Below are 24,666 nucleotides of genomic sequence, written 5' to 3'. Positions count from 1 at the left end.
GACGAAGGAATTTGTAGTAGAATTTTATTTGACGATCTAAGAGACCGAGGAGTTGACTAGGTTAATAAACTCTGATATATAAGAAGATGCTTGCCTGTTCAGTGCTTTAAAAACAATAAGTAAAACCTTGAACTGAATTCTACCGAGTTTAAGATCTGATGTCTTTAAAAAGCTGCAATCATCACTGCCTGGCTGAGATACGATATAAAGTGGCTATCAGACCAAACAAGAAGCACAAAATTAAATTATATATTTCGGCGCCATGTCTTTAAAAAATGCAAACTCATTTTACCCCAGTATTTTCAATGGAATCAATTTCTATGCTAGCCTGCTGCTAATGATGGCGCCTGGGTTTGAACGGATTTTCATCTCTTTTTAAGCTATAACAACTGAATGGATGCTTAAGTGTATTTAAATTATTATATTTTAATTATATTACAACATCTATGCTGTAAAAGGAACCTTATGAAATTAAAAATAGTCACATTAACCTTTCACCAGAAGTCCATCATTGGCTGAAAAAAAACTAGCTCTGCATATAGCCCATTATATATGCATTAAAAAAAGAAATCACATTTTATATTTACTATTTCACCATAATAAACATATTCGTTTAAGGAGAAGAAAAAATTGTGTGTACATAAATAAAATCAATTTGTTACATTAAAAAGGCGTTACTTTTTATTACAATAAAATATTTAGATATTCAAGTTGTTACTTAACCACTCGGCTAACTGTACAGCACCAACTGTGAAAATTACATGCAATATTTTATTTGTATCATTTCACAATATTATATAAAAACAGCCTCTCAAGCTGAAATGTTTACACAACATGGCAAAAGACTTGTCGTCAATCAGTTGTGAAAACAAAAATTAATAACTCGACTTCATCAATCATTTGGTAAAGTGGCAGAAGGTAGATTTTTTCAGATGAATCAACTGCATCCAAATCATCACAAATACTGCAGAAGACCTATTGGAACCCGCATGGACCCAAGATTCTCAAAGAAATCAGTCAAGTTTGGTGAAGATAAAATCATGGTTTGGAGTTACATTCAGTATGGGGATGTGCGAGAGATCTGCAGAGTGGATGGCAACATCAACAGCCTGAGGTGTCAAGACATTTGTGTTGCCCATTACATTATAAACCACATAAGGAGGCAAATTCTTCAGCAGGATAGCGCTCCTTCTCATACTTCAGCCTCCACATCAAAGTTCCTGAAAGCAAAGAAGGTCAAGGTGCTCCGGTATTGGCCAGCCCAGTCAGCAGATATGAATGTTATTGAGCATGTCTGGGCTAAGCTGGAGGAAGCATTGAAGAAGAATCCAAAGAATCTTGATGAACTCTGGGAGTCCTGCAAGAACGCTTTCTTTGCCATTCCAGATGACTTTGTTAATACGTTTTTTGGGTCATTGCAGAGATGTATGGATGCAGTCCATGGGAGTCATACTCAATATTAATTCTTTTCCCACTGCAGCATGACTTTATATTCTATACTGTACATTATTTCTATTAAGTGACAAGATTTTAACCAAAGTCAGACTTTTCTATCCTAATTAAATAATTAAAATTCAAGGCATGATCATATTATTTTGGTAAAATAAGTGTAATCTAGAGGCTTTTACCTTTCATATAAGCCCCTACTGATACCAAACGATCCACTAGAAGTCGAGTAATTATTTGTTCTTTCTAAAACTTAGATAGGCAACAAGACTTTTGTCAGGTGGTGTATATCAAGATATAATTTATTTTTCTAATACCTGCATTAACTGGGATAATTTTTTTTGATTCACTCCATAAAGGCTTGACTGTCACAGCAACAAAATCAACGTTAGCCGCAATCCGTTTCTCAGAAGTGTTTTAATATGTACTGTTTGTTCTTACATTACAACAGTGTTGAGTTCATACAAGAGATGCAGACCATTCAGCTAAAAAAAGAAAAGGCCTGGAAACAGGAGTCTTCATAAAAAGTGCTCATTAAATAATACACTGTACATCGTTCATGAGATTGATTTGAGCGTGTGTGGAAGTCTGTGATTTACCAAATTAAAGAGTTTGACCCATGGCTTCATCTTTTCCATATCCTCCAGTTTCATTCACAGCATCGCAGCAAGTAGGAGCAGATCTTCCCATATTTCTCCAAAGCTGCTCCTCCAAAATAAAGAACACACACTGCTCATCGATTACAGTACAGATCTCATTCATTACCTGACCTTCAGCTCCACAATATAAAACACACCACGTGGCTTTTTATTTTGCACTGACCTGGAATGAAACCAATCCTGAAGTGATGAAATGAGCAGCCTGAACCATCTGGAGTCTCTTTGGGCTCTTTAAACTGCAGTGTGTGTCGTTTTAAAGTACGTATAAAAACGCTGGTCTTCATTTGCTTATTCCTGCGCAGAGCAAATTCATAAGACCAGGCAAAAACTCCTTGTGTATTTGGCAGAATTAAACTCAAATAATACAAAAATAAAGAAACTGAAAGTCTCGGTAATATGTCATATTAGAGCCCATATTCACAGGGATTTAAAAGCACAGTTCACCTCAAAATGGAAAATTTACTACTTATTTGCTCTTACCTGAAGTGGCTGCAAACCTTTATGAGTTTCTTCTGTTGAACACGAAAGAAGATATTTTGGAGAATGTTAGAAACCGGTAACCATTGACATCCACTGTAGAAAAACAAACACTATAGGACAGGGGTGGCCAACCCTGTTCCAGAAGAGCCACCTTCCAGCAGATTTCAGTTGCTACCCATATCAAACACACCTGAATCAATTAATTAGGACCTGAACACTACGTGATAATTACAGGCAGGTGTGTTTGATATGGGTTGCAACTGAAATCTGCAGGAAGGTGGCTCTCCAGGAACAGGGTTGGCCACCCCTGCTATTGAAGTTAATGGTTACAGGTTTCCAGCATTCTTCAAAATATCTTCTTGCTTGTTTAACAGAGGAAACTCTTAAAGGATTGAAACAAGTAATTGGTGAGTAAATAAATGACAGAACTTTCGTTTTTTGGGTGAACTATCCCTTCAACACTTGAAGGGAGAAACTGTAAGGAAGGCTCAGACTCATATTTCACTCCTCCACCCACCAAAAATTCAAATTAAATATATTTAATCCCCACTAATCTTTAATAATTTATGCCCCAATTCCCAAACAAACCTATATTTTACATATGTATCTGTACAAATGTGTTTGTACATTTATGAAGTGAAAATTTATCATTGTAATGAAGTTATGCTGTTATTAATATACATTTTTACATGACGTGAGATACAATAAGGTAAATTACATTCATGTATTTTTTTTTCACATTAAAGGGATGGTTCGCTCAAAAGAGATAATTTAAGGGTAAATAAATAATATTATATAGTTCTTTTTTTGGTGAACTGTCCCTTTAATTACATGAAAAAAGTGCTGTAACAGTCCTGAAATAGACATCATTTTTATGTATCAAAAATATAATTACATAAACACAATTAACAATAGCTCCTTTCAATTGTTGGGAGTAAAAAATGATTCTGATACTTCAAGATTCACCCTTAAGTGTGTAATAATCACCTGTTTTTTATATAAAAACTGATTAATTTAAATTAATTACCAGGAGTATTATTAATATCATCAGGAATATCTACTGAAAAGAATCAGATCTCACTGAATTTACCATAAAAAATGTTACCGTGGGATTACGAATAACACTGTCCAAGAGAAAAAAAAAAAAACTAAACCAGTTTGGAGAATCAAACCACTTGGGGAAAAAAAAGCCTTCTCGTTTAATATGTGATGATTAATAAGAAACGAAGGCTCAAGTATTAATGCAGATGAAGCTTAAAGAGAACAGAGTGAAATCAAACACTCTCCTCTCCATCTAAACACACAGTAAATCTCAGTTCCACCTTCATCATCATCCAGAATGGGACAGAAATCTACAACTGAGTCCAGTCCCTCGGACTAAAAGCATTTCTATTAATGAGCATCGTTACCCCATCCCAACCCATCCCCCCTATCCCGAGAGCCAGAGTCTCTGTGGCCCGGTCCATTTGAGTTTGTGTTTTTTTGCACGTTCGCCCATAAGTCCATCGCCTGCTCCTTCCCTCCTTCAAACCCTTTGGCTCTGTTTGCAGCCCTTCTTACAGTTGAGGTCGTTCCACCTCAAGCGAGGAAGACCACGAAGATGACGAAGAAGACGATGAGTACCAGGAATATCTTGATCATGAGCCAGCGGTTGGAGGAGACGGACTGGAAGTACTTGAGGATCTCGCCGTGGGCCATTTCCACGTTCAGCTCTGTGTCGTCCACGTTAGCGTCGATCCTGTAGACGAATAATGAATACATCATGATTTTTACAGCATCTGACAATACCTCAGCTATATCCCTGTCATAATATCTATTTTTTTGTTGTTGTACGATATATTGCACCAAAATACATTACGATAAACGATATTATTGTCATTTTAATTAAGGCTGAAACTAACAATTATTTTAATAATCGATTAATGTGTACATTATTTTTTCGATTAATCGATGAATCTGATAAAAAAAAAAAGTGCATTAATTTCTAAGTTAGTTTATTTAAAAAAGCTCATCCCTGAGCTGTTATAATAATAATAATGATAAAACGAAGTAGTTTTTTCCTGTTTTCAATCCAAAAATCTAAATATTTAAGTCAAGATACATACTAGACACATGAAATAGCATAAGAAATTATAGTTGCGTCCCAAATCGCATACTTATGCACTATTCTACGCCATTTTGTAGTATAAATAGTGTAAGTAGTGTGTTCACACTGAAAACTCTAAAAATAATAGGTGCACTTAATTACCCGGATGATGCACTCATTCAGCCGCTAAAATGAAGCGTGGAATGATGGACACTTCACGCACTCAACGACCGCAGGTTTGCTTAAGTAGTGGAAGGGGCGGAGCACATGTTGAATAACTTTATTTATTTTGGATGGTGAAAGCAAAATTCTCCTACGAGAGTGATTATAGCGCCTCCTGATGGTGAATGCAGCAGTACTCACGGCAGGTATATTTGATAATTCGGTTGTTTATTTCACTGATTTGGCAACCGTCAAATGTCATCAGGGAAACGGTTTGAATTTCCGCTTAGTAAAAAACATTAGTGTGTCATTTGGGACGCCACTACATACATATACTATCCAGTTGAGTGCGTAAGTGCATAAGTACATAGTGCATGAGTGCATAGTGTATAGTGTGCCATTTGGGACGCAGCTGAGGTCTTGTTTTCTTAAAAAAAAAAAAAAAAAAACACCTCAAAATTAAGTGATTGTTTGCTTAAAACAAGTTAAATTATTTGTGAATTGGATAAGAAAAATAATCTTAAAAAGATCTAATCTCAAACTGAAGTTTTACCAGTTTACATAAACGTGTAAGTTTAATTTACTTTCCCTCAAGTTGTTGCAAACCGTCACAAATTTCATTTATTTTGTTGAACACAAGATATTTTGAACAATGTTGGAAACTGGTAATCATTGACTTCCATAAAAGAAAACGGGGGAAAAAAAAAACAAATACTATAGAAGTCAATGGTTACCAGTTTCCAACATTGTTCAAAATATCTTCTTTTGTGTTCAACAGAAAGAAAAACTTGAAGAGGTTTGTGACAAGATAAGGATAACAACACTTTTAAGAGTTGGGTGAACTATTATACCTTTAAAAAGCTCATTTTAATTTGATAAACATGATTGTCAAATTGCTCAGAATGTATAGCTACATTTAGCTGTTATGTGGACTGCCTGTGTGTGTGTGTGTGTGTGTGTGTGTGTGTGTGACCTTTGAATCGTCTCCTCCTGCTCTTTGACCATGTGTGCCAGCTGCTGAAAGATGGAGCCCAACTCCACGATTGTGCTCTCGATGTTCTGCATGGTGTCCGCTCGGCTCTGGATATACGAGTCCTGCACAAACACAATAAAGGGAAATTTGATAATGAAATCAGACATTGAACATTTATCATACATGCAAACCAGAGTCTGCAATCCAGACTAATTCCAACTGCGCTTGATATAAGAGACGGATACCTGTTCATCGATGAGCTGCAGCTGCAGAGGGTTTGCCCTCGAGTCCATGTCGATGGCCACTTCTGCTCCCAGACTCCTGGACTCATCCTGCATCAGAACTGAGCTGTCTGGAAGAGCCACAACCGTAAATGATTTAACATGATGAAAAATTTAAAGTAAGAACATTTGAAGGATTTTCTGCTGGTGACAAAGAAAGTATTTAAACAAAAATATTAACTAACAAGGCATTGCGTGATATCGTTGTGCCTGCTTCAGCCATGGTACAGCAGAAAGTTCAATGATTATCAGAAAGAAGATAGTTCCTACGCTCTATATTGGCCTAGAAAATAGCAACCTTTCATTTTTGGTTGGTCTTGGTACACGATGTAACTACAGAAGAGTTGAGTTTTAGGAAAATGACTGTATATCATCTTTGGTCATTTTTTAACGTGATGCTAATGGTCTAATCCGATTCAATGACTTATGCTAAGCTAAGCTAAAAGTGCTCTTGCCAGACACAGAAATCGGTAAAAAAATAAATGTCATATTCAACTGTTTAACTCTACAGGGCCTGTCACAGACATGGCGCAATTAGGCGCAAGACGTGTTTGCCGCGATTTGTTGCTATTTCCAGACCAGCACCATGCTAATGTTCACATTTTGTGCCACGTTGTCTAAATAGCAAATCCATTTCCTGCATCAAGGATGTGGTGGTCTAAAATAGATGCGAGTCAGGATGCCTTATCGACATGTTGCTATTTTGAGGAAACTGAATGGTATATGAAGAATAAGAACAGAATGTGTGTTTGAATAGAGTTTTTGACCACATTTCGTTATTCTTGTTCATTTATTCATTTGCTGGAAATCAAAACTGAATTTAGAAAAACTTTTGAAACCAATTTTTGTGCTTAAAAAACTAAATTAAAAATGTAGGCTGATGGATGTCTTAAGTGGAGTGCGTACAACACCGTTTCCTTATCCACGAAAGTAAAGTAAGAGTAAAAGTAAAGAGGTTGAATGGAGGAGACTCATGTTTTATCCTTACTGCATTTAAGGGAAGCATTCAGTTTTTTCTTTCACAAAGTCCGCTATGTAAATCGCAAATGCACCATGGCATGACTCTTAAATGTAATGCAAGATGAGACTCTGATTGGTTTAATGCACAATATGCTCAAAACACACCCATAACTAATTAAGAGAATAAGCTCAACCCTGTTAGACCATGCACTGGGGCGCAAAACATATTTTTTCGACCTTAAAATAGCAAAATGTGGGTTCGGACACACCATGCGCTTTAGACTTTGTGCTTGGATCATCAAAATAGAGCCCTAGGAGAGTTGCAAAATAGGCTTATGTTTAAAAAAGTCAAGTTTAAATCTGAACTAACAAAAATTAAAAAAAGAAAAAAAGGTCAAACCTAATAACAACAGAAAAAAACGAACATGACAGTACTGAGGAAAAGACGTACTGAAGTTATTGGCGAGTAAAGGAGAGGCAGAGACAGGAGCCTGAGAGAAATGCTCTCTTCTGCTGCGCTGCTGCTTCAGATTCTGAAGAAAAAGAAGAAAAAAAAAACATTATAATAATTCACTCATTAAATTCAAGTAGTATACAACAGAATACAGCTTGCCTGAAAGCTAAAACAAACATGAGGACAATGATAAGAGATAAATCGGTCAAAGTTTTATTTTTTTCGTTTTTAGTCAGTCTGCCCCGTTTTTTGCTTTCTATTGTTTTTGGCATCTTCACATTGATCATAATTAAAGTGCATTGGCTGCCTCCAATTTGAAATCTAAAAGTTCATTGTGAAAAAGCAAATGGACATCTAGTTTGTGAAGTCATGTTCCCTATTAATCTTTTATTGAGTTAAAAATGCTTTTCAAAAATGGCGACAAGAATTGTCAAAACTAACCATAAGGCTTCTTTTACACTGTGCCTCGCCCTGGTTATCATCATTCTAACCACCACTTTTAACTCCTGGGGACTGCACTATGAAGCTAGATTAGCTGGATAGCCAGTTATGCTTCTGTTTAAATGACACCATGAACATAACAAAGGTAGCTCAGCTGCTCCATAATACCAAAGATTTATTTGAGTCAAGCTGCCTTTATGTTACCTAAAACCCAAGACTGGTGCATCGCTTAGTTGGTTAGCAAACTAATCCATCTTCATGGTACAGGCCCCGAGGTCATGTCGAACCAATAACAAGAAATGAGCATCATGTAACCAGCAGTCAGTGAGAAAAAAGCAAGTAATATTAAAAGATGTAAAGCGTGTAAACTGGAGTGATTAGGAGATGTTCAGATGACAAACTTTGCTTTTTTGTAATTGATGACACGTTAACATACGCCGTGTAAAAGGTTACCTGTTGTTCGTCTAATCAGCAACATTGACAATGCAAATGAAAACATTGGATCGCACTTTATTTTGATGTTCCGTTTGTTGAATTTAAGTTACATTGCATCTACATGCCAACTGATTCTCATTAGATTATAAGTAGACAGTTAGGTCGGGGTTGGGGTTAATGTAAGTTGACATGTACTTGCCATGTTTCCTATAGTCAGTTAAATGTCTGTTGAAGGAGCATATCAACAGATATTAAGCAGACAGTCTACTAATACTAAAATGGACCATCAAAATAAAGTGTTACCAAACATTGACACTGTGTTTAGGACTGTTTAGTGCGAAATGTCTGTTAACGAATACCCCAGATTATTCATTAAAGCCAGGTGTATTAAGAGTAGTGTGAAACTTGATTATAGATAACCCAGGATTCAGTTTATCCAGGATGTAGGATGACTACAGGTTAACGGTTTCAAGCGTAAAAAGCGGTATAGATGCACTGTAAACACTTTTGTATTGTGTAACTAAAGCACAGAATAAACATAAAAAAAAAAACATCACAGAAATGATGACATTATTAAATTATTAAGTGCTACAATTGCCACTTAGCAATGGACCTTTTTCACAAGGATGTTATGACCTATATAATGGTCATCATAAACTGAAATACAGGAATATTTTGACTTTTAAAAAATTATAATACGCAAGTACATTTATATGCATTTCCGCATGTACACAACCTGACAAAAGTCTTGTCGCCTATCCAAGTTTTAGGAACAAGAAATAATAACTTGACTTCTAGTTCTTCTAGTTAATTTTCTACCAGAAGTGGCTTATATAAAATGCAAAGGCCTCTAGATTACGCTTAATTTACCAAAATAAAATATGATCATGCTTTGATTTTTAATCAGTGAATTAGGACAGTAAGTTCCGACTTTGCTTAAACAAAAGACTTGTCACTTAACAGAAATAATGTACAGTATACAATATAAAGCCATGGTTTACTCCATGATGCAGAGGCTGAAGTATGAAAAGGATCGATATCCTGCTGATCTTTCACACATCTCGCTATCTCTCACGCCCCCATACTGAATGTAACCCCAAACCATGATTTTTCCTTCACCAAACTTGACTGATTTCTGTGAGATCAACTAGAAGTTGAGTTATTATTTGTTGCTCTTAATACTGGGATGAACAACAAGACTTTTGTCAGGTAGTGCATTATTTAATCTTTGCATCAAATTACCTCTTGTGCGTTTGTAATGCAGCGTGTATGAGCAGAACAGTAAATTTGACGTTGTTCTCTCTTCTGGCTGCTGTTATCAGTCTCACATAATTTTTTTGCTTATTCTGAAAGTTTTGATAACACCATTGTTGAGTCTTTATTTTATTATTTCAACAAATAGTTTGTTGAAATAATAACCATTCACTGAGCTCTAGGTTTACCCAAATGACGACTTCCGCTACTTAGAAATCCAGAAATATGAATTGAATCCACACAAAAAAAAAGCAAAAAGAAAAAAAAAAGAAATGATAAATACATAAAACTCACCTCTGTTCTCACTTCCAGAACTGACTTGAAATCATTGGACATTGATGCCAGCTTAGACTGCAACACAAACATTCCCAGATAAGACTGTTTACATGGTGAACTGTATTGCGTCAGAAAAATGAAAGGTGTGGCGGCTTGTCAAGTCATCTGATGTCAAGCAAAACGAGATCCACCACCCCTACTGTCTACAGCGCAGGAAATGTAAGATAAACACAGAAAGAGTGGAATGTCAGATAGGAAAGTGTACCTGCAATGAGACGACAATTGTGTTGGAATGTGTCTGTATGTGGCGGCCATTTTGCCCACTGCGGGATCGCACAAGGTCTTGCAGCTGTGCTATCTGCTTATTCAGACTGTTGATATCCTGATGCGAGGGACAGACAGATAAAAAAAGAGACTGCATCAGATCACTGCTAGAGGCTTGATCTTATACAGGATTCTAGTAAACAAAATTATCAACACTTGCCATCTTTAACATCAATGTAAGGACAAGCAGGTACTGAGATGTTTTTCATTGCACTGGATATGGAGAATGACAAGTCTTTACCAACCTGTTTAATGATGTATGTTAGCTCCTCAATCTCCACTGCTTTATCATCAAACAAAGACTTCCTTTTGGCCACTAAAAATGAATGGAGAATAAAACATTACATTGACAGCAGACATGAACAATGCAATATCTAACAGTTACAACAATATCTGGTTATTACAAACAGGTCAACATTACAAAGATTGGATTTTTTTTTTGTTGGTAAATGAATTTATATTTATATATATATATATATATATATATATATATATATATATATATATATATATATATATATATATATATAGCTTACCTGACAAAAGTCTTGTCGCCTATCCTAGTTTTAGGAACAACAATTAATAACTTGACTTCCAGTTGATCATTTGGATTCAGACATGACTTGCATGAAAAGCAAAGGCCTCTAGATTACACTTATTTTATAATAATAATAATATGATGAAGCCTTGATCTTTAATTATTTAATTAGGACAGTAAGGTCTGACTTTGCTTAGACAAAAGTCTTGTCACTTAACAGAAATAATGTACAGTATCAGTCATGGTGCAGTGGAAAAACAATGAATATTGTGTATGACTCCCATGAGCTAGGAGGACTGCATTCATACAGCTCTGCAATGACTCAAATCACTTAATAATAAAGTCATATGGAATGGCAAAGAAAGTGTTCTTGCAGGACTCCCAGAGTTTATCAAGATTCATAGGATTCATCTTCAATGCCACCTCCTTCATCTTACCCTAGACATTCTCAATATTGTTCATGTCTGGTGACTGGGCTGGCCTATCCTAGAGCACCTTGACCTGCTTTGCTTTTAGGAAATTTGATATGGAGGCTGAAGTATGAGAAGGAGCGCTATCCTGCTGAAGAACTTGCCCTCTCCTGTGGTTTGTAATGGGCAGCGCAAATGTCTTGGACCTCAGACTGTTGATGCTGCCATCCACTCTGCAGATCTCTCGCACGTCCCCATACTGAACCAAACTTGACTGATTTCTGTGAGAATCTTGGGTCCATGCAGGTTTAATTAGGTCTTATGCAGTATTTGTGATGATTGGAATGCAGTTCAACACATGATTCATCTGAAAAATCCACCTTCTGCCACTTTTCCAAATGATCCAAACTAGAAAACAAGTTATTATTTGTTGCTCTTAAAACTGGGATCGTCGACGAGACTTTTGTCAGGTAGTGCATGTACACATATATACATACGGGGTGGGCCATTTATATGGATACATCTTATTAAACTTATTGGGAAATTTTACAGCAAAAACAATGGTGTGCTTGGTTTTAACATAACTTTATTCTTTCATGAGTTATTTACTGGCCCCCTCACATATACTAATGTGCCACAAACAGGATGTTAATATTACCAACCATTCCCATTTAATTAAGGTGTATCCATATAAATGACCCTCTATCTATCTATCTATCTATCTATCTATCTATCTATCTATCTATCTATCTATCTATCTATCTATCTATCTATCTATCTATCTATCTATCTATCCATCCATCCATCCATCCATCCATCCATCCATCCATCCATCCATCCATCCATCCATATACATATATGTGTGTGTGTGTGTATATATATATATATATATATATATATATATATAAACATATATAAACACATACACACACACACACACACACACATACACACACACATACACACATACATACACACACACATACATACATACACACATACATACATACATACATACATACATACATACATACATACATACATACATACATACATACATACATACATACATACATACATACATACATACATACATACATATATATATATATATATATATATATATATATATAAAAACATACGCACGCACATTTAACAATAACGTATTAAATACAATTGAATCAGTGATTGTAAAGTGATTCATAGTAGTACAAAATATTGGTTAAAATACTTTCTTTTATACTTTCTATTAAGTATTATGAATACTAAAAAAAGTTTCCACAAAAACCTATTTTCAACATTGATCAGAAATGTTATTTTTCAGCAAATCAGTATGTAAGAATACTTTCTGTAAGTGCTAAATTAATAATAGCTTTGCTTCACAATAATTAAAAAACGTATTATTTAATCAGATGACACCCAATTTAAACAAAAAGCTAAATACTGTACATTTTACTGAATTTTGCAAATAAACAAATGCAATCTTAGAGAGCATATATATATATATATATATATATATATATATATATATATATATATATATATATTTTTTTTTTTTTTTTTTACATTTTAGAGAGTTGCATAAGAACCAACATAAAGAACTGATATACAAGTTTTAGATTTGTTAAAATACCAATTTTTAATAAGTTAAGTACAAAGTTTTCTTTATATACTTTATTATTCTTTTTGTCAAAACACATGTGCGGGTTGTAGACTATAAGGAAAAATGAAGGAAGGACATGCACAGAATATGTGTACTGTGTTAATTAATTTCACAAACTACACTGTACACTTTTTTACTGATATGTTACTCACAGATTGTAAGCTTTTCAAGCTTAGCAAATGTGTTGCTCAAGTCTTTCCCAATTCTCCTGTTACAAAGAAACAACACCAGATGTCAGGGGGTCAAAGATTCAAGCAGGACAAGACGCAGTTGAACTGAAGTAAAAATACACTAGGCAAAATCCAAAGAGAAACATTGATCTGAATGTCTCTTACTTGGCCATGAGAGTGAAGTCACTGCGCTGTTTAAGGGCATTATTGGCAGGTTTAGAGTGAGTTCCATTCTGAAAAGACAGAAAAACAAATTAAGACAAGTTATGCCAGCAAATGTAGTACGTGGAACCACTCAAATGTTTGGAACCACTCGAGGGTGAGTAAATAGCGGGTGGGGTAAAATTTTTGGGTGAACCATCCCTTTTAGCACATGCTGCCAAAGGAACTGTCTTTATTTTAGATGAGCTTGTTTAACTCCGATATCAGAACTTAGATCTTAGAATACTAGTATATTTCAATTCATCGCCTAAATTTCCTTTCATGTTCATCACCTATGACATGTGGAAAAGAGCAGCTCACATTAATTCTACCAAGAATAATTTGTGGTTAATTACAGAAGGAAAAGGGCCAGTGATGGTGAAGGACACGTCGGGTAAATCTTCAAAGGGATCAGTGTACTTTATAACCTCATTCACAACACCCTGGCTACACGGTTTCACTATCTTAACAATAAAATGAAAACGTGATATAAGAAACTGTCTATTTTCATTTTGATATTAACAACTTAACAGACACCAAAAATATTGAGGTGTGTTAAAAGCACGCTGACTGCCTGGAGCTCAGTCACACGCATACGCTGCAGCACATGCCAGTGTATGTGTGTGGTCAGGTGATGTGCGTTTTCAGCAGTGTAGAGTGGACAGAGAGCTGTTCAGAATCGCTAGGTGAAACGCCAGTGTGGACATGTATCGTTTTCATTCTAAAACGCTGTTTTATTCCAATCCCTAGGCAGACTCTATACACAAGTTCTCTTTCTTATACAACTTCTTCTCTGGAAATTTCTGTTGCTCTTTAAGGTATAGTTGACCCAAAACTGAAAACTATCATTATTTACTCACCCTTTACTTGTTTCAAACCTATAAGAGTTTCTAGTAACTTTTAAAAACAAATGAAGGCATTTTGAAAAATGTGAGAAACGTGTATACAATGACTTCCATAGTGTTTGTTTTTCCTATTATTGAATGCAATGGTTACTGGTTTTCTGCTTTCTTCAAAATATGTCATAATATAAACTCATAATGGTTTGGAACCACTTGAGCAGGGGTGGCCAACCCTGTTCCAGGAGAGCCACGTTCCTGCAGACTTCAGTTGCTACCCATATCAAACACACCTGAACCAATTAATTAGGACCCGAGCACCACGTGATAATTACAGGCAGGTGTGTTTGATATGGGTTGCAACTGAAATCTGCAGGAAGGTGGCTCTTCAGGAACAACGTTGGCCACCCCTGTGGTATAGGGTGAGTAAATAGAGGGTAAAGGTAAATTTTTGGGTGAACCATCCCTTTTAGCACATGCTGCCAAGGCATCTGTCTTTATTTTAGATGGGCTTATTAAACTCAGAACTTAGAATCTTAGAATACTAATATATTTCAATTCATCACCTAAATTTCCTTTCATATTCATCACCTATGACATGTGGAAAAGCGCAGCTCACATTGATTCTACCAAGAATAATTTGTGGTTACTTACAGAAGGAAAAGGGCCAGTGATGGTGAACTATTTCAAAGCATAACACAATTTTTCCACAAAAGATACTGCGTAACGAGAAACATAATTCTAGGAATCTGTGAAAACCCCATTTCTCCCAATCAATAACCACTATAAGCCACAAAACATGTGTAAAATGGTCATACCTGTAACTGTCTCCCCTGCAGGGACTTACAAGCCGACTGGAACTCAAGTGTGCGGTCCCGGCACGTCATAGTGCTGTAGAACTGTTTTTCCCCCTCAAAGATATCAGGACGTGGCAGTGAATCTAAAGTGGTCCGGCTGCTGTGAAACTCTCTGCTGGTGTATTAATGGCTTCGGGTGTTACTAAGAGCTTGCCAGGGCTGACAGTCCTTCAGCGACTCCACGCAACATCTGAGGATCACAAAATGATTCAATCAATGGCATACATCTTAATTCGCAATTCTGAAAAGTGGCTAAACAGTGTTTATTAGTGCTAGCAAGCAATATATCGAAACGATCAAACATTATAAATGTGAATATTGCGATATACAAACCGCAATGGTTTGAGGTAAATGAGCCTTAAAGTGTTTTTGCATGCAATGTAGTTACATGTCAACACACATCTCTGAAACCAAGCAGAGTGGACATTAGGGCTGCACGATTCTGGCAAAAATGTGAATCAGGATTTTTATTTGCTCAATATTGAGATCACGATTTTCTCATGATTTTGTAAATGTAAAATAAAGGTTAATATGATTAGCCTATTTTTATTGTTCTTTCTCAAACAATGGTAAAACAACAATTATAATATTAGGCCTATGTGTAGGTCTACTGTTGCTTAAAATGGCAAATTTTGTATAGTCATTAAGCCTGGTTTATACTTCTCCGTCAAGTGACCGGCGTAACCCACAGCATATGAAACGCGAGTAGCTGTGCATTTATATTTCTGCGCGCTGTCTCTGTCTCTCTGGTCTGCATTAACACTTCCGAAAAGCTAGTGGGCAGTGAGGTGTTAATGTTCCTCTGTGTCGAGTTTCTTCACTGCTGTTTTGTTTTTTCTGAACGCTTCCTGAAATGTACAGGTGGCTCAAACTCGCTCATTTTGAGGCAGGAACTGGCGGACGTGCAACAACTTTAACTTTGAGGTAAACACAAAACAAAACTTTCCATCCGGAGCTCCTTCACGGGACTCCACACTTGTAAACAATCGCTCCAATGGGTTCGTGCCGCTTGCTTGCGCGGCTCTCGGTCCCGCCCTGACTCGTCAGTGATACCAAGCCGACCAATCACAGAGCTTGCGATACGCGTCGCTGCGATGTGTAATTACATTGTTTGAGAGAGGTGCACGTCATGCGTCGACGCGTAGGCTGCGCCGTAGCATACGCATGCGATTGACGCAGAAGTATAAATAAGCCTTTATGGTGGACTTGAAAAGACTTTCAATATGTCCTGTTTGTAAATTCACAGTAAAATTATGACATCAGAATACAACTATTCATAATTCTGAAGTTGATTTATTATGTTTAAGACAGGGGTCTCAAACTCGCGGCCCGTGGGCCATTTGCGGCCCTCAGTGCAATATTTTGTGGCCCGCGCCGACCACTGTACACTGACAGGCGGGAAGTGTTAGGAGTGTTAGACGCTGTGACGGGCGGGAAGTGTTAGGAGGGAACTCGCGCCGGCCAGAACCAAGGTAAGCTGTTCCCGCCCCTGCCTGCCACTTAGCTACCTATCTGCAGCCTGCCACCTACCTAGCTACAGCCTGCATCTTATATATATATTATAGGTAGATACAGACTGGTACAGACTGATGTGACTGGAGTGGGGTGGGGGTGTTTTATTTATACATATATACGCCTTTTTTTTAGGTGAGGGCAGGCACGTGCACACATAGGGCTCAACCTGTGCAGTGCACATGCCCTTTTTAGTCTTGGATAGAAAGTGCCCTTCCAAAATGATCAAAAGTGCCCCCGCGACGCGGCACAACCTTCGGTCCCGCCCTTCAGTAGGCGCGCGACAACACAGCTCTTGAGTACGCGCGCGACAACACAGCTGATCAGTACGCGCGCATCCACTCTGCAGTGGGTGAGGGAATGGAAGTTTTGAGTGAGTTCCCCCAAGCCACACTGAGGGTCTCAACTGCTTCCGCTCTAAAGCCAAATGTGGTTCAGATTTGTGAGAAGAAGCGCTGTCAAGTCTCTGGCAGCAAGGAGTAGGCAAAAGATGCCATGTTCAGAAGAACTGTTCATAATCTTCACTCAGTGTTCTATTAATGTTCAGGACACTTCATGTTCAGAAGAAATAATTAAAACTGTTACTAATGACATTTGAGGACTTTTTTTTGTGAAATCCCTTATGCGGCCCAGCCTCACCCAGACTTTGCCTCCTGCGGCCCCCAGGTAAATTGAGTTTGAGACCCCTGGTTTAAGACTTGTGCTTGTTATCTGTCATTGACAGCATTATTAGACCATTTGTTTTCACTGGCAAAACTAGAATTTCGTCATTATCAGATTCCTTCTTGCATTATATTTAACATGATATATAGGCTAGGGTTATTATACTGACACAGTCATTTATTTTCATGCACAACATCATGTGTTTGCTGTGAAAGAAAAAAACATCAAATTCTTGTCGTAATCATAACTGTAAAATACGTTATGATCATTTAAATGTGCGCACAGGTTTCACTTTCACTTCTGAGTGCGGCTCATGGCTGCTGTCACATTCATTCAAAAACACATTCATGCAAATAAAACCTGCCGCACGGCCCTCAAACAATCGCTCTGTGCAACAAACTGAACGTTATTTACAACTTCATTACCTGTGATTCACAGCATATGCAGGTTGTTCTCACTAAAGTAAGTGTCATGCATGTATGCGCGCGTTCTCGGTAGTAAACAAACAGCTGGTGGTCAGCTCACGTGTGATTTTGCGGCCGCGAATAAAAAATCATTACATGAAGACAAAAATGACATTTTTGGGTGAAATATAAGTTATAAATACAGTATGTGCCACTTTTAAAACCATTTGAAGGTGTCAATGTGGCTGTAAAGACTTGTGTGACTGCCTTGCTTCTCTCATGACCTTGAAAATATAATTAGCTGAATCATAGAAAAGCTTAATTAAGACCGTGTGTAGAGTCGAATCGAGATCGTGATCTTTTATGGATTAATCGTGCAGCCCTGGTGGACATGCTGATTTTCTCATCTATAATTCTGTAATATTTTAGTATGGATGCTAAAATATGATCAAGCAATCAAGTCATGTTCAGAAATCAATAAGCATCCACTCCACTCTCCATTGTTTCAAGTGTTTGTGTTTTCCTTGTTCTTCATGATTACTGGTTGATTTATTTCTATACCAGTAAAACAATAAGTGGTGCTGATTTTTATCTTAATTATTTTTGTTTGTTTACATTTTACAAATGTCTGGTTTGTTTTTATGCAACAGACAAAGAAATGACTTGACATGTATTTCATGTTCAGAAGTTGTAGTGATGCTTTCTATTCCCTAATGTGATGCATACATGCTGGTTATATTATTCCATATTTAATATTCCATTATTATCCATTGCATACCACATCACTGTTTTCCTTAATATTAGACAGCCAGTGATTAACGTAGTTACTCAATTAGAAACATTAATACTAGTGTTTGATCTAGCAAAAAAGCCAAACCAAATGGTAGGGGTGTCAAAATTAATTGTTTCTTCAGTGCACCGCGATGCAGACATGGACAATTCGGTATTAGTTCATTAGTAGATCATCACCGGTTATTACCAACTGATGTCATTTATCTCATGTGCACTATGTCATGGGAGAATACTATTTTGAACGAGCCGAGGGAGAGTAAGCAAAATGCTCCAACTACTTAAAAAGCAGACATCTGTGCACAGTTCAATGCATTTAAGTTTGCTAAAAAGACTTTCAGTGAAAGTAGAGCAGAACCAGGAGACACTATTTCACTGTTGGGGAGAAAATGAAAGCTCTCTCTTTCTCTCTAAATCTAAATTTCTAAATTGTCCCTAGTGTATGAGTATATGAGGGTGACAGGCCCAGACGACAGGCCGGCCGGAATGTGTAAAAAAAAGTTATCATATGGACAAATTTAAATGGAGGACTTGGTCCAAAGAGCCAACCCCGCAGCCATACGGGACTAAGGCCAAAGAAGAAGAAGATATATATTGTTGGTTGGCAGTTGGCGTTTCTGTGTGGAGTTTGCATGTTCTCCCTGCATTCATGTGGGTTTCCTCCGGGTGCTCCGGTTTCCCCCACAGTCCAAAGACATGTGGTACAGGTGAATTGGGTAGGCTAAGTTGTCCCTAGTGTATGAGTGTGTGAATGTTTCCCAGAGATGGGTTGCGCCTGGAAGGGTATTCACTGCATAAAAACATGCTGGATAAGTTGGCGGTTCATTCCGCTGTGGCGACCCTGGATTAATAAAGGGACTAGGGATTATTATAAAGGGATTAAGCATGGGATAATAACTGTTTTGAGATATGCCGTGGTTTTTAGGTTTTAAAACCACCGATATTTTCTGTTATAGCTTACCTTAGGTATTTGTAGGACTTTTTTAAAAACGTTTTTTTAGGACAACAGTAGAAAACATGTCCAAAGATGCCGTTTTAAATTGTAAAGAAATCTGTGTTTTTAAAACTAATGAAGAGAGCAGAAGTCAATGATTCGTTTTAATTATTCAGCCTGATATCTTTAGTGCTACAAATTATTTTAAATGTTCCTAAAAATAAAATATATTGTGTTCAAAGGGGAACATTTTTTCTTTCTTTTTTATCCAGACATAAAAATGCATAAATTAAAGTAGTAATAACAATACTGTGAAACCATGATGTTTTTATCCAAGGTTATCATATCCTCAGAATCTTATAACAGCCCATGCCTAATATACATATAGGTTTATATAGTAATAATCATCACTTTCTCATAAGTTCACAATTATTTAACCATTTATCATGTCTCTGTATTTTAATCAATTACTGTACAAAAAGAGGTTGAAAAGATTCAGTGTCGCCCTCTTTAAAACTATTTTCATCATTTATAAATAACAGCATGTTACATATAGTCAAAACCTATGTTAATTACATTTTATAAATAATTGTGTTGTCGGTAGACAAGCACTTTGACATATTTTTATCTTTTATTGCATGTTACATCCAATTTCGAATACATGCAGTGTCAAACATTTTTCTATTAGAAAGAATGAAAAAAGGCAGCTAAAGTGTGTTTTGATTGTGATCACAATATTGTGAATATCTATTACCAAAACAAACTGAATTATTAAATACTGACACATGTAAATGCTGCTAATGCTAAATCATCTAAAGATATGACACAACCTCAGGTTGACCGTGGCCTTTTCATAAAACAAAACACATTTTGCTTAAGTGTAAGATGACTCTGTCCATTTATTTGGTTGCAATTAATGCACCCAAAACAAACAATAAAAATAGTACAGCAATGCAAGTCTTAATCATCATTCACACTACAAGCGAATCGCAGCGGCAAGGCGACAAACGACCATTGGCGACAAGGTGGGCGTGTCAAGCGTTGTGGCAAAGTTAAGAATCCTTCAACTTTACGCAAATGAAGAGCGATTTTTTTTTTTTAGCAACAGCCAATAGAAGCACCAGTAGAGCTCACGTGATCTTCACTCAGCTAGCTCAGAGACCAGTTGTATTCTCTGTACTGTAGACCTAAACTGACCTGCGTTTGCAGCAGGTCGCCACCCAGAGCGACAGGCAGCTACAAAGTCGCTACTAGTGTGAATAAGGCATAACAAGACATCAATAGCTACATTATCTGAAATGGCATCCAAGTATGACTTCAAAACAACATTAGCACTGTTTGATTGACGTTGTCAGTCATTAGCTGCTAATATGATTTCCCTATTTAGAATTAGCAAGAATACTTTTTGGAGTATATATCATTAAGGAGAATGTCCGAATGTCTGAATATAAAACCAACTTTACTAGGGCTGCACAATATATTGTTTCAGCATCGATATTGCAATGCATGCATCCGCAATAGTCACATCGCAAAGATATGCAATGTTGAGTTGACTTTGCAGTGTCATTTTTAAATATACAAAACTATAATGCGTGCACCATTTATTTCACTTTTATCTTTGCTTTGTTGCATTTATTTACGCTTGTAGTTTGTTTATTACATGTTATGCATGGTTCACTCCCCTACAGAATCAATCAAATTTAATACATTCGGTTCCACTTTATGGACCAATTCTCACTATTAACTACTTGCTTATTAGCATGCGTTATTAAGACATTGGCTGCTTATTAGTACTTATAAAGCACATGTTCTGTATGATTTTATTCTACATCCCTAATTTTACCCATAATAACTATTAATAAGGAGCAATTACTAGTTACAAAAGTCACAATGGTTGGCTTAGCGCAGGAACTGCACCTTAAAATGAAGTGTGACCAAAAACTATTTCCAAGTATAACACAGTATATTGCAATATCAGGGCTTGCAAAACTTTACAATTCCTGGTAGCCCTCGGACAGGCACTCTTTAGTTTTTGGTATCCTGAATATAAATTTAAGTGGCCCAAAGAGAAAATACATTATTCGTTAAATTAAAACAAAAACATACATTTACAAAAAAATAAAATAAAATAAAAAGATATCATTAGCGGTATTCTATCTAGACGCGCACACTCATATCATTTAAACACTTAATTGAACAGTTATTTCTTTATAGTCTGACTGACTAACTAACGTATCTTGATCTTAATATTGAGTAACTGCATAAAGATATGATATTTTAGATTTCGCATAGCTTAGACAGGCCTCATGATGTGAACATGATGACGTGAAACTGCTTGTTTACGAACCAAAGAAAGACATGTCGTGTTAAACTCTACAGTTCTAAAGTAAGAATTGAATGTATATTTGTTATTTTTTTAATCGTCCCAGAATGTTTTAAAAGTCATTCCTTGGTGCTGAGGAAATTAACCATCTGTGCGGGATGTTAAGTTTATGCTGCTATAGACAGGTAAAAGTGATAATAAATATAACACGTATGATTATTAAATTTTAAGCTTAGCTCAGGCTATTTCTGTATCTGAATCTTTGTGTCAGTGTGATCTCTGTGTGAGTGACGAGTGTTTGTGTGCTTCAGTAGCGCGCAAGCTATTTGAGAGGCAATTGTTTATATTGTGGCTTTTCTCAAGTAAACAAGTGGATCTATTGCTGCTGTATTAGCAGCACAGCACATATATAATTATCAAATTTGTAGTAAATGTAATTTGTAATAAAATATAGTAAATGTAAACGCATTGAAATTTATTTTTACTTTCACTACCCTTTCGGGCAGGTGGAGAAGGATTTTGACATCCAGTAGCCCAACTAGAAAAAGCCTAAGGATTTTGCAAGCCCTGAATATATATCGCAGAAAAACTAAACATCGCAATGTCAGATTTTTCTAGGGATTCATCGATATCGATACTTGCATCGGATATCGGTTCAATACCACATATTTTTGCTGGATCGGGTATCGGCCAGCTGGTACCGATCCAAATCCGATCTTACATGTGCGCTATATTCTGTGTAATTTATAAGCCATCAAAAGCCAAGAAGGTAGCCTATTAAAAGGCACTAGAAAGTTGTCATGTAGGCCTACTATATCATAAATGTTTTGAAGCCATTATACAGTTTAATGTAAGGCACAGATGAATATTTAAGTGGGCAAATTCATGTTCAGTTCAGCGCTTCCCGCCAATGTGCCCGTCAATCATTCACAATTTAAATTGTGTGTCTTGCTCATGACAACACGAAAAACTCTCCAAGACTATTTGTTCCTGTTAATGTAAGTAGTCGGTGGAGAAATGCATTTAGTTTTGCATTAATTGGGTTCATTTTGACCTGTAACATGGAGATCATTGCTGTTTTTTAATCATGTTACGCTGTGTCAGTTAGACCAGCAGATCGCATATACAACACTGGAGTAGAGAGGGTTATTACCTGCTCTTCACACAAAGTAGACCTATCTGAAACTTTAAATGAGAAAAGGCATAATAATACATTAATACATGCGGTCCTTGTTTTGAACTTCACCTTAAATATTCTTGTTTATTTTGAAGATAACTGACCAACAAGAATACATTAAATTAACCAACACATTATACCAAAAGAAATTAGTTAAAAAAAAAATATTTGTTGGACAAAAAACAATTTCAGACATGCTTTCAGTTTCTCCATCTTGAGTTTAGGCGAGAGAGAATGTAAAATGTAAGTAAAACTGGCCTCAGATAGTTTAGTTTAGTCTGCTACAGTAGGCCTATAGGTGTGTTATTTCTACTTAAGAAGATATATTATTTGAGTTTATCACCAGAGCTTTACAAACTGTATTATGTAAATGAAAAAAAAGAATAAAAAACACGACATAGTATCAAGATCGAATCTGTATCAGTCGATTCTCAAAATTATGGTATCGAGATCGGATCGGTTCCAAAAAATGGTATCGGTGCATCCATAGATTTTTCCAATATCATACAGCTCTAAACTTTACCCCAATAAGCCTTAAAGGGAAAGTTCACACAAAAATGAAACTTATTATCATTTACTCTTCCTTCACTTCTTTCAAGCCAATGAGTTTTTTTTTAATACAAATGAGAAAACTGGAAACCTGTAACCAATGACTTCCATAGTATTTGTTTTTTCCACTATGGAAGTCAATGGTTACAGGTTTTCAGATTACTTAAAAATATCTTCTTTTGTGCTCAAAATAAACTCATTAAGGTTTAACACCATCTCAGAGTGACTAAATAGTTAATACACTTTCATTTTTTGAGCGAACTATCACTTTAGCATGGTTTTAACAGGTCATTTAAGTAGGCAAACACTTCTATATGGACGTCACTCCCACATCCAAAACTACTTGACAGAGAAGATCTGCTGCCATACTGTTCTCTTTATTATATGGCAACACTACATGTTGCCATTTCTATATGAAATTTTTAAGTAAACTCAATAGATGACGTCGACAATAACCAGAGCATCAGTCAGTAAACTCAACTCACATGTTATCGGATTATAGGCCACCTAGAATATTCTGGCTTCACAGAAAGACCTGGAATAACACCGATCAAAAATTCGTTGTAGTCGATCGATGACATACCTTTATATTATAAAGACTAGATGTGTCTCTAAAGGGTTGTTTATGTCTGCATAGTAACTGATATCGTCTTCAGCCAAGCAGTACGCAGTTCACTGAGCGCTAATTGGCCCACAACTCGACAATATCTGTCTTATATTAAACTGTAATAACGCAAAATGAACATTGACCACAAGGTAATACATTCCTGACATTAGTTATAAGCGTTTACTCACGGTTATTGTGTCATTTCGTCGTTTTTTCCAGTATTCCCGGCTAGTCGATCTTACGGAGGTCGGGGTTTCACTTCCAGTCCTGACCGCTTCCGGTGTGCGCGACGTCACTGCCACGTCCACGAACGCGCACGCTCACTGCCGCCTTTCGATAGTGTGACTTGTGACGCAGAATTATGATTTATGTTAAAAGACTTTATGTTAATACATATTTAAGGTAATAGAAGCTAATCTATTTCAGGGGATAATAGCTGAATATTTCATCACCGCCATACAGTGTCATTTGGTGCTTTAGATGATCTGGTGCTTTTATTATTGTCAGTTTTGAAAAAAAAAGTAGCAGGAATCTTTAAATTTTAACCTTTATGTTTAATTTTTATATATCAGTACAATGTATTTTTACATTTTACTAAAACTTAAGACGTCCAACAGACAAAAAACATCCATTGGTCATCATCTGTTCATCATTGATAATCTTTGTTTTACTTTAATAAATAATAGAAACTAAAATAATAATTATTTCACAGAAATTGATACAACAGCTAAGATGCGAATTTTTATATGGATATTCATATTGATTTGATTACATTTAGTGACGGTAAAATTTCAACGCA

The 24,666-nt window shown here is 36.4% G+C and overlaps 1 protein-coding gene across 4 annotated transcripts; it reads right to left on the bottom strand.

Moving 5' to 3' along the window:
- Window positions 1–1,844: 1,844 nt before the first annotated feature.
- On the bottom strand, window positions 1,845–24,175 carry stx5a (syntaxin 5A). Of its 4 annotated transcripts, XR_012389465.1 has the most exons (13): window positions 24,056–24,175; window positions 14,871–15,099; window positions 13,178–13,245; window positions 12,995–13,050; window positions 10,477–10,547; window positions 10,173–10,289; window positions 9,926–9,982; window positions 7,499–7,580; window positions 6,052–6,158; window positions 5,807–5,928; window positions 2,916–4,323; window positions 2,269–2,718; window positions 1,845–2,148 (listed from the first exon to the last, which is right to left on the bottom strand). XR_012389465.1 is itself a non-coding variant. In NM_001002333.1 (11 exon segments), coding segments are annotated over 10 exon segments (909 nt in total). In that variant the 5' UTR covers window positions 14,940–15,099; window positions 24,056–24,146; the 3' UTR covers window positions 3,766–4,163.
- Window positions 24,176–24,666: the final 491 nt, after the last annotated feature.

This window comes from Danio rerio, chromosome 14 (genome assembly GCF_049306965.1).
Source record: "Danio rerio strain Tuebingen ecotype United States chromosome 14, GRCz12tu, whole genome shotgun sequence".
Lineage (NCBI taxonomy): Eukaryota > Metazoa > Chordata > Actinopteri > Cypriniformes > Danionidae > Danio > Danio rerio.
This window is presented reverse-complemented; position numbering and strand designations above follow the sequence as displayed.